Source organism: Morone saxatilis, unplaced genomic scaffold (assembly GCF_004916995.1).
Source record: "Morone saxatilis isolate NCDOM2014 unplaced genomic scaffold, NCSU_SB_2.0 Contig11, whole genome shotgun sequence".
In the NCBI taxonomy this organism is placed as follows: Eukaryota; Metazoa; Chordata; class Actinopteri; family Moronidae; genus Morone; species Morone saxatilis.
Window position 1 is genome coordinate 8,528,537 of NW_023339663.1, and position 11,156 is coordinate 8,539,692.

The 11,156-nt window shown below is 40.2% G+C and overlaps 1 protein-coding gene across 1 annotated transcript in view; it reads right to left on the minus strand.

Annotated features, from left to right (window-relative positions):
- Positions 1–774: 774 nt before the first annotated feature.
- cdkl5 (cyclin-dependent kinase-like 5) overlaps positions 775–11,156 on the minus strand; it is a gene marked incomplete at its 5' end in the record, with an annotated part of 26,771 nt that continues 16,389 nt past the window's right edge. The window contains 9 exons of the mRNA XM_035652017.1: positions 775–1,649; positions 2,400–2,660; positions 3,792–3,953; positions 5,415–5,520; positions 6,739–6,874; positions 7,857–7,962; positions 8,310–8,411; positions 9,258–9,598; positions 10,205–11,072. Of these exons, the coding sequence (XP_035507910.1) occupies positions 1,245–1,649; positions 2,400–2,660; positions 3,792–3,953; positions 5,415–5,520; positions 6,739–6,874; positions 7,857–7,962; positions 8,310–8,411; positions 9,258–9,598; positions 10,205–11,072 (2,487 nt within the window). The remainder of the gene's footprint in view (positions 1,650–2,399; positions 2,661–3,791; positions 3,954–5,414; positions 5,521–6,738; positions 6,875–7,856; positions 7,963–8,309; positions 8,412–9,257; positions 9,599–10,204; positions 11,073–11,156) is intronic.

Below are 11,156 nucleotides of genomic sequence, written 5' to 3' on the forward strand. Positions count from 1 at the left end.
GGTTGTAGGTGAGGTATGCCTTTTTGCAGAGTACTCTCCTACTATCTTGAGAAGTTGTGTCTGAGTTAGTCAAACCTCATTTCAAGAGGTTAACTTTTCACCACCAAGGGGGACCAAAGTCTTGATGCCCGTTACTTGCTCTTAAGGTGGTGGACGAAACCAACATGGCAGCATGGAGCTGGAAAGCTGTTAAAAGCTGATAAATGAACTTAAAATGGGGCTTATTTTTAAATGGTGACACCTAGAGTGGGACTTAAAAAGTGAACTGACAATTACTGTATGTAAAGCACAGAGCCTAACAGTCTCACTCAGCTGTTCTGCTACCAAACCTTGTTGACAAAGAGCCCGACTTGTCACAATACTTCAAAACTGATGTCATGAGGGTGATGGGCATATTTGTACTAGATGTAAAGATCTTTTTCCCCACTTTTAGTAACAAGTATTTAGCAATAATTCTTTACATTTTGATGAGAAAACACAAAAAATGGTAAAAATAACATGATATAACATGAAAATCTGTTAATAACATATCAAATTGAACAAAAAAAGGACATTCACCATTATTAAATATTCTTTGTGACATATTGTATTATCAACACATAAATATCTATGCATTTCTTTGTGTCGAAACTAAAGCTCTTGCAATTACACATTTAATTCTATATTACCTTATAATATTCCCATATAGCCTACATACTGTGTCATTTATAGCTTATATCCTTGAATTTAAAACAAATAAATATTTAATAAATACTGTTGATATAAATCTTTTTTTTTTTGTTCTTATCAAATATCAGAGCTTGAAAAACATTTGAGTTTATTGGCCACTTGTGTGTCAGTGGCTGTCTGATGTGTTGCTGTAGTGTCCTGTGAGCAGAAGATGGCAGCAAAGAGGCCACATGGGCAGTGTCTTCTTGACAGGAAAGATCAGCTCATTCTGGTGTTCTAACCTTGTTAAGTAGAGAGAGCATTACAAACAACTGATGTACTGGCATCCCGAGAGGAAAAGGGAGCCCTTTCCTGTCTTTGAATCCTTAAACAACACTGTTACTAGTGTTAACGTCTAGTCTTTGTAGATTTCAGAGACATGAGCATCAACAAATAACTACGTTTCTGAATGAGGACTTGATCCAGTGAAATAGGCTTTCATGTAAACTTTTACTACAGTACCATGATGTCTGCGTCTAGCAGATACTTCCAGGATGGAGACGTATTGGAGGTGGTGTGGTTTGGGGGGAAGGGGTTTACAGCGCGGTCTCCTTCAGGTCGTTGAGGTTTGGCATCCTGGTGCGGGAGGCTCGGGTAAAGGTGGGTCCGTTCTGCCCAGGTTTGATGCCCAGCTGTTCTGGGGTGAACTGAGCACCCTCAGCCCGCTGTAAAGCAGACACGTGCCAGCTGGACTCGATCTGTCCGGGGAGGGGGTAGCTGGCCTTGCGGCTCTTAGCCTGGGCAGAGCTGCTCACCCCAGAGTGCCCCCTGCTCTCGGCGTGCCCTCGACCCTCAGAGTAGCCCGCTTTGGAGGAGGGCTGAGGGGGGTTGGGAAGTGGGGCTTGGAAGCGCAGGTCTGGAGGAGGAGGAGGAGGCTGCCCTTGATTTGAGGAAGATGGGGAAAGGTGAAGGAGCCTGCGGAGTGACTTGAGTGGCTGACTCTGTTAGGGGAGAAAGAGATACCGTTGACAAATGATCTTAAAGGATGTGGTTTCTATATTTTTCTTACTGTCCACAAATCTCACAAAAGTCTCTCAGTATTCTGACTTCACTACCCTGTCTGTGTTCATTCCTCCAATGTAAATCTTAAAAGTACATGTAGGAATAATTGCATGCAAGACTCTCTCTCTTTTGAATTCCAGTATGGGGTCTATAAGGAGCTGTAATCCCCCCCCTTCTATCTATCATTTCTGTGATTGTTTTTTTATGAATTTTGTCAGTTTTTGAAAATATATCTGAAGGATTGTATTGTTAATTTCCATTTAATTTTGTGCCTGTAATCTAAATGTAAATATTTGTCATGTTAGCCATTTGCCTGATGAAGAGCTGGCAGATCCATGCAATACATTTAAACCACCTGTCTGCAAATAATATATTTGTGACACGTTCACACACGTTGTGACAAAGGATGATTTTCACAGAGGCTGGCATGGAATTTTTATATCATGGTATGCATTTTATAATATTATAATGCATTTCTGAATACAAAACTTCTTTGTACAAAGGCTTTCACGTGTTGCCGATGCAGAACCAATTTGTATGGCTTTAACCTACAAATACCTCTTATGTCACTTAAATAACACCATTTGCATAATCATGACTGACACTAAAGGGCTGTTATGATATTTTGGTGACAGACTGAGATCTGGGTCAAACAAATACAGTCTCTAAAGTCTCCAGTATGTTAATACCTGAGAGTGTGAGTCCACTGGTTTTTCTGGTGGCCAATCATTAACTCTCTCTCTTTCCCTCCCTCTTTCCCTCTCTCTTTCCCTTTCTCTCTCTCTTTCTCTCTCCCGCTCTCTCTCTCTCTCTCTGTCTCGGTCTCGGCTCTGTTCCCGCTCCCGGTCTCTGTCTCGGGATCGCTCGCGATTTTTCCTCCGGCTGCCGTGGTGAGAAGATGACTTGGAGCTCCTCTGCAGGGACAGGTGTTCTTGTCCGTTACCAGGAACCTAACAAAATACAGGCATATTATCATTAGTTATCCAAAATATCTATTTACTGTAAAAGTTAGTCTCTCTATGGAGAGGTTTCAGGCATACAACACATTTCACTCGAACCACATCTCAAATCCTGGTGAGGTTCTTCATGCATCCCTCTGGCAGCACCAGACAAAACACGAGGTGGTGATGGTGATGATTTTATACAGAAAAAAATGCACAAGTTCTCCAAAAGTTTTGGTTCTGAGTTATCACTGCCGGGCTGCAACTAACTAATTTAACTTCATTTCAGACACATACGTACATATTAACATAAAAACATTGATCATTTAAACAATGATTTTTATTATAAATTAATCTGTTGATTATTTTTTGGATTTATCCTAATTCATGATTCATAATTTTCCAGAGCTAAATCAGAATCAGAAATACTTTAAAGTTGATGTCTGGAAAAGAGATGTAGTTTAAATTGATATAAAACAAAGAAAAGTGCCAAATTCTCATTTTTGGGAAGCTGAGACAGGCAAATTTTTGGCTTAATAACTGACTGAAAGGATTATTTAATTATTTATATGAGAATATGAGCTTTAGAGGTACTGGTTAGCAGATTTTCTCTTTGGATAGAACCAGGCTAGCTGTTTCCCCCGTTATCAACCTGTAGTATCGACCTTCTCATCTAACTCTCAGTGTGAAAGCACATTTCAATGTTGAACTTTTCCTTTAAACTATTATTTCAGCACAGTACATAGTCCATAATGGACCCATGTGTAGGTTTATGTGTTTATAAATGTGCTGAATATGTTCTTGATCCTCATATGACACAATATTGTTTTATTTGAAAAGAATGAGTCTTAACGTGCAGAATTGTCGGCCTCACAAACAGCAAACCCTGGAGCATGAAATCAATCAATGTTGTACAATGCAATGTGAATGCAAGGTGACTGCATTTGACATACATTATAGCGAGACAAATGGATGCACAAACACCGTGCAGTATTAGACTCAAAACATATTTGAAATCCTTTCAATTTATAACATTTCTCAGTCAATCAATCATCAGGCACTTGAGAGGATTTCAAACCAGGTCATTCTGGTGAGTGCGGTGTGAGTTAACATGCAGTCGTAGTGTTGAGGTTAGATTACTGGTGAGGCAGGGTAGGGCGCGGGAGGCTGGTGTTGTACCATAGGCGAGGCGACTACAGGTAGGACTTTGACAGCTGAGTTGTTCTTTAAGCTATTCTTAGAGCTAAAGAGGGGGAAAAGGCTTTTCCTGATGCTGGGGTTCCTCCCGTCCTCCATGTCCGTCTGTGAAGCAGAGACGCACAGCCACAACTCTCAACACAAATTTCTGACAGCATACAAGAAAAACAACTGCAGCACCTGATGCACAACCATCTTAATAAATACCACTCAACAATAGATAAAGAGGAAAAGATCATTAACAGCATGAAGATTTGATTGTTAAGATAAACAGGAAAGAAAACAGATAGAGTGGGAATGCAGACCAGCATTAAAGGATCATTCTGTATTATTACACATTGTGCCTTATATTTTGGCCATCATTTCTATCTGTTATAATAACATTGTACTAGCCAAAGTAGTTGACATGGCAACATTTTAGCTAACATTTTAGCCAGGTTATCTAGCACTTCGTTTGGAGGAAAAAACAAAGCTGCTTCTAAAATGTTGGTAATAATCCCTAATTGTGATAAAAGTGTTTCCATTCATCTTCTTTAATGCACATTTTTAGTTTGCACATAAAAGTAGAAATTTCATTTTGAAATTAACAAAAACAAAAGAGATATTTCAAAAACAGTTTTACACTTGTTGAGATGGAAAAGTGGGTGTATTGATAAAAAGAAAATGCAACCAAAAGCAATGGAAACAGACTTAATGAATTAATCATAAAACATTTCTTAACTTAAGGTCACACAAGCTTCCACTCCACTGGAGAGATGAAAGATGGTGCAGACAAAGTCATCAGATACATATGGACGGAGGAGACTGTAACTTTCCCCGATTTAATAGATAAAACGAACATAAATGCCATTTTTCCACCATGCCTTGCTTGATGTTTGAGTGGTATTCTTGTAATTACATCACGTCGGGGCGCCCTCCTCTTCTGTTGTGGTTTAATGGCATGGACAAATAGCAGCACTTATCTCAAACTCACAATATTCGTATAACAATAGTGGCTGAAAGCATTCATATATATTTTCTTTTGTCAGTTTTTTTTTAAAAATTTGATTAGAAATGTGCTATATTTGGATTAAAACTTGACTAGTACAGTAGGTTGGTGGAGCTAGAAGCTGGTCTATAAACTATTTACAGCAAACAGTTTTGAAAATAATTTCACCTAAATCTGAATAATAAATAAATAAATACCCTGGTTGTTGTTTTTTTACTTGTCTGACTGGTTGTGCATCTTGGCCCTTGCACATCACTGTAGTGATGTGCTATATTCCCTGATTTTGGCAATTCAATTCCAATATTATTATTACCACTAGGAATGATGGCAGACACTACTAAAAATAAGTCCCATGTTGCAATAACCCAGAATTACCCTTTAACACTCTTGGTGGTTAATATCACTGTACATTCACTCACATAGTGAGTTCACATAGTTTGCACACTGTTAAACACACGATAATCACCTTTAAATGCACTTACTACACACTAAAATTAACTTAAGGAACACATTAAACCAAAGAAAATATTTCTATCTGTGCTAGATGAACCGACAGCTGATGACTTAAATGATCTTACTATTTGTGTCTTCTTCTTTTTCTTTTTAATGGCTCTGAAGAAGCCTTGTTTCTCCTTCTCTTTGGTGGGCTCTGGAGGATTCATGACCATTGCTTCTGCGGTGGTCCTACGAGGCAAATGTGAAAAAGTGTTCATATGACTCATGTTTTTGATTTCAAGCTCAGTATTAAATCGGGACTTCTTCTCAGGCGTGTCTCAAAGAGTAGGGCACAACCTAAATAGAAAATGTGATGAGTAGGACACACATACAGAAAAGGCAATAAAATAACACCAGTAGCACAATGGAAGACTGCAACTGATGTTTAAATAACTCAAAATGTTAAGCTTTTAATTTTAGGTTAGCTAACAACTATTCAAATTTTTCACTTCAAAACATAAAATTACAAAAACACAAAGAGATATTTTTTTTTTTACATTTGAGGATAGTAAAAAACAAACAAACACCAAAGTAATTTTTCTTGTTTACTTAAATCTGCATTGTGGAACTTTTATCTCGCCCTCTGACAGTGAGAGTAACTACACAAACCACAAGTCCACCACAGTGTACTACAGTCAGTGCTCAATACAAAACCCACAATTCAACTAACAATGAATGAGTCGTTATCAAGCAACAACCTCTGTGGCTACCAAATAAAGCCAACACACCACTTGAGGGTGGCTACAGAAGTCAGTCAATCTTCATAAGGTCCCATATTAAAATGCCCAACTTCACAGCAGAAAAAAACATGGCTACAGCTGGGTACAAAAAAGGGTCTCATCTCTAAATTCCCCATTCATGACAACTGTATGTTTTTTTTTTATATAACGCACCTTGTTTAAATGCATAATTAAGTGAGTGACAGATGGGTGCCGTCAAAGGTGGCTGCTCATTTTTTAATTAGCCGGGAGCCGACGGAGTCAGGAATGCCAAGATGGCAACGGCCAGAGCCGACCACAATTTGAGCTTCACAACAGCTCTTAAGAAACCTATGGTTGACGTCATAGAGACTATCAATAAATACTGAAACCAAAATAGTCAACACATGAAAGAAAATCTTTCAAGACAATCAAGACAAGATGTTTTCACTTATTTAATTTCAGTTATTTAGAGAATGTGATCATCTGTCTTTACAGTAGGACCACAAAGTAATCCTAAGTAAGTAAAATCTAATGGATCCTAATTAGTGTTGAGACAGACTTCATGTGACAGTGAGGAACATTTTACAACTCGGTGTGGATGTACAACCTTGAATGTATAATAATGCAATCTACTGCAGCATTGCCTGAAGTTACAATCAAGAAAAATGCCAAGCTAGTTTGAAAAAAACAAAACAAATATTCTCACCAGTCAAAAGCTGTCTGGCGTTTGGAATGGTTGGCCATGGCAACAGGATCTACGGGAACAACCGGCACAACCGGCCCTCGCCCCTGCCCGACACCATCATGGAAAGAAGAGGGGTTATCTGGTCTTGGGGACGGGACTGAGGAGAAACAATGAGGAGAAAAGATTATTAAAAGCCTTGTAAATATTTAATCCATTATGTTCAATGATCATGAAACTTTAGAGCTATTTATTTATATCTTTCACTTTAACTGCACTGTATTAGATAGACTACCCTGAAATATTCATTATCTCCAGAAGATGAATCCTACTGACTCGTCTGGTTTTCAATTGATCCTCTGACTCTCCCTCTGGTGCCACCAGCAGGTTGACATTGGATTTCCATTAAAGGTGGGGTAAACGATTCTAGGTAATGCAATTCTAATCCAATACACTTTTGGTCAAATTCAGCAATTTCTCCAGATTCGCTTACCTCACCTTTATAGATCCAGTGTGTAACGTTTAGGACGATCTATTGGCAAAAAAGCTCTATTCAAATGGTTGCAACTTCAATACTAGATAACACACTGGATCCTTTAAATTTGGCATTCCTGAGAACGAATTGTAATAATTTAATAACCCAACTTTTCCTCTAGCACTATCGTGAGGTCAAAATTAATTTGTCCAATACTTGCAAAACTATGACATTCCCATCAACCTCAGATGTACTTTGTGTTTAGGGCTAATTAGCAAATGTTAGCATTCTAACACACTAAACTAAGATGGCCAATATGGTAAACATACCTGCTAAACCTCAACATGTTAGCATTGTCATTGTGAGCATGTTAGCATTCTAAGGTTAGCATTTATCTGTGCCAAATACAACCACAGAGAGCTGCTAGCATGGCTATTGCCTATTTTGTTTTATTCCATTTGGGCTTAGTTTAAATTTAATTAAACCACATTCATATGTGTGTTTTTATGTTGCATTAAATAGCTTGTCTATTTGCCTCATTCTGTGTTATGTGAAACATTTTGAGTTGCCTTGTTTAAAGGGGATACACTTGCCTAAAAACAAAAAAGAAATCACTTTCATGATGCCATACTACACAGATTTCTGTTTGGTGATTCCTGTTCCTTACCTCGGTAGAAGCTGCCTACTCTCCGAGGCATGGACTCAGTGAAGATCATCCGGTTCTCCTTGGAGGAACCTCCATCGTCACCATGAGGGTCGTGATACATACCAACCTAAGAGACGCAGACATCATGCGGACACACAAACGCACAAATACACACATGGACACAGGACCATACGTACAAGTACAAATAGAAGTTCCTCAGTATCTACAGATTTGTGATTGATAATCTCCATTTAATCTCACTTTATTGCTTATGATTAGCTATCACATTCTTTGCTGGCTCACATCAACAAGACATTCGGGACAATCTTATAGCTTTTCAGTGAGGTTACATTTATACCAGCGACAACGTGCAGTGAAGCTGTTGACCTGAGTAGAAACAGAAAAAGCTATGGAAACCGGCGGTCAGAAGAGCTACTGGCTGTGTTTGCTGAGGGAGGAGTCAGGGGGTCGGACCTCGTTTTTAGTGCGCTGTGTATGAAAAGCAGCAGTGTTGTCCCTCGTAGAGTCTTTGATGGGTGCGCAAGGGTGGCTCATGTCTTTAGGGGACTGCTCACTCTGTTGAGAAGACGGACAGGCGCAGGTCAAAGCAGACTGGACAAGCAGCATGAAGCAGAGGCAATGATAATGTGAGACAGTGACAGTCCCTGCACACACACATCAACTTGTGAAATATGCATTCTTGCACACATTGCTAATACATGTATTAAAGAACAAATTCACCTTCAGACACTCTGACGATGTTTAATACCTTGAATGTGTGGGCTTGAATGCAAATCTGGAAATGTGGTATTTTTTGTTCTGTGTATTTACCTTTTTTTTCATCAACCTGCCTCATCGTCTGTTGCTTCTGTTATATCCAACATTTCCAAGATTCATTTTTAACACTTCCTAGTACTGTTTATTGTTTTAAATCTATCGTTTTTTTCTTTTATCTGTAACGTATACTTATATACTATATAGATCTTGAATCTCATCGGGAATATTCCTCGTGAAATAAAGGTAAAAAACAAACCAAACAAACAAACGCCTATTAAATGGCGTTAACTTTTGGCCTTTAGATGTGGATTGTAAGTGCAGGTGGAGAGCTTCAGTGATAGTGCTGGTGGAGCAACAATAGGTTTTCCAATACTTCCAAAACTCCATAACCTGTGGTCTGATTGCATTATGGTCTATTGAAGTTATAGTGACTTTTTCAGAATAACACTATTCTAATATTCCTACTATTGTAGCTGTGGTAGAATATATATTGTCTACAATTGCCCTTTTACTCCTGGGAATAATAGTAATACATCACCATATGCTATAATGGATCCTATCGGACCCTTTTAATAGTGTTAGTGTCAGTATTTTTGTATTAATGTATCCTTTAACTACCACCACACCCACAGGACTGTCACTAACCCTCGTCATGTCATCAGTGCAGTCCTCTCTTGAAGAGCTCACTGAATGTCCGGTGAGGGTGGTCCGGTGCTGCATTTGAGGGGAGAGGAGCTGCAGGCTACTGGCACGTGTAGGTATCGCCTGCCCCGGCGCAGGCAAGCCCGCCATCCCACTCTCGACCCCATGTGGTCGGTGGCGCTCCCTCCTCACGTACATGGAGTGGCGTTGAGGACGTTGCTGAGAGGAGAAGGGGGAAGTATAGCCTAGGCCATAATGATAAGACTCATGTGGAGAAGGCAGAGTGTGAGTGGAGGGCATCCCTGCTCCTCCTGGGTCTAAGAGCTCCGGAGCACCGGCCTCCTCTGGAGACGTAGACAGGAGAAGAGCGAAAAGAAAACTCATTAGAGCTTCAAGTAATGATTATTTTCATTGTCGATTATTCTATTATTTTGTTCGATTAAGCGTTCAATCTTTAAACTGTGTGAAGAATACCCATGAGTCCACAGTGACATCTTCAAATTTCACAAATACAGATATAAAACAGAAGACTCCCCAGAATAATTTTTCACTGTTATTTTTTCTTTTTTATTTCTGAAAGATATTTACAGGTAGATTTTGAGTTAGTTGTATGTTTTGGGATGGTCTCAGCCTCAAGACTGAAAAATGGCTTTTAAATTAGGTATAGCTGGATAAAGGTGTGGTGACCATTTCAAGAGGAAGACCCATGTCTTTTTTCTGTGGGGACTGTGTATGTGATAGGTGATGTGTTAGATATTAGTAATTTGGCTTTCTGTCTGTTTTTGTTGAGCAAGGATGGGTTCTGAGATTTTGTTGCATTTTACATAAATACTTTACAAAAAATAAAAAACAAAATCAGCTTGAAGCCTAAAGCCAAATGCATATTCACACTTTTAATTTAGTGGACAATAAAGTTGAATCTTGAATACAAATCTGACTCTCAAACCTACCTGGGGCTAAAGTTTTATGTCTAGATTTGTGTCTGGATGAGGAGTCGAGTGTGCTGCTCTCCATGCGGACATTGCCGCTGCTACGAGAGGCGGGGCTGTGCCCGGATCGATCGCTGTGTCGAGCAGAGGGGCTGCCGGGTGGCCCCGGAAGACCTGAAGTGGTGTTGAGGTCTAAACAACTGGCGGGGAAGAAACGGGCACTGGGCCCCACCCCTGCTGTTGAGCTGGAGTTTGGGTCATCTGGGTGAAGTCGACCATCGCTGAGGTTTCCTACAGATTTGGCATCACTCAGCGCGCTGTGGCTCTTGGACAGGCTCAGATAAGAAGCTGAACTCTTAGAAGAGGAGGACATGGATCCGTGGGCAGAGTCGGCCATACTATGGACGTGTCGGCCATGTTGTTTGTCTGCTCCAGACTGCAGTGTGTTGGTCTTGTTTTCCAGGAAGGTATGGCGATTGGCCTGCTGCTGCTGCTGAGAGCGAGAGGAGCTTGGTTTGCTGTGGCCATACTTCGCTCCATGTCCCTGGTCTGGCAGCTTTGGGGAGGGTCCCAAGCTAAAATCAAACTCTGTCTTGCCTTTGGCTTCTTTGGGACTAAGGAGGTGTGGCAGGTTGTTGTTAGCCAGGTCTTTGTTGGATGAGGCAGAACGATTAAGGGTCTGGGACATGTACTGGCCCTTGGGGTGGAGCGTAGGACTTAAACTGGACGGGGGTGGTTTGTTACCATTTAAGAAACTCTTGTTGCTGAGGTGATGGAGGTCACCATGGCGAGGGAGGCTGGAACATTCTTTGCTGTTGGAGCGACGGCTCGTGCTCTTAGTGTGACTCCTGGAGGGGCAGATGGACGGACAAATAAGGTTGTCAATACACTTGCATTGTATTAGGCCTAAAGGTCCAGTGTGTAACATTTAGGATGATCTATTGGCAGAAATGGCATATAATATACAGAACTA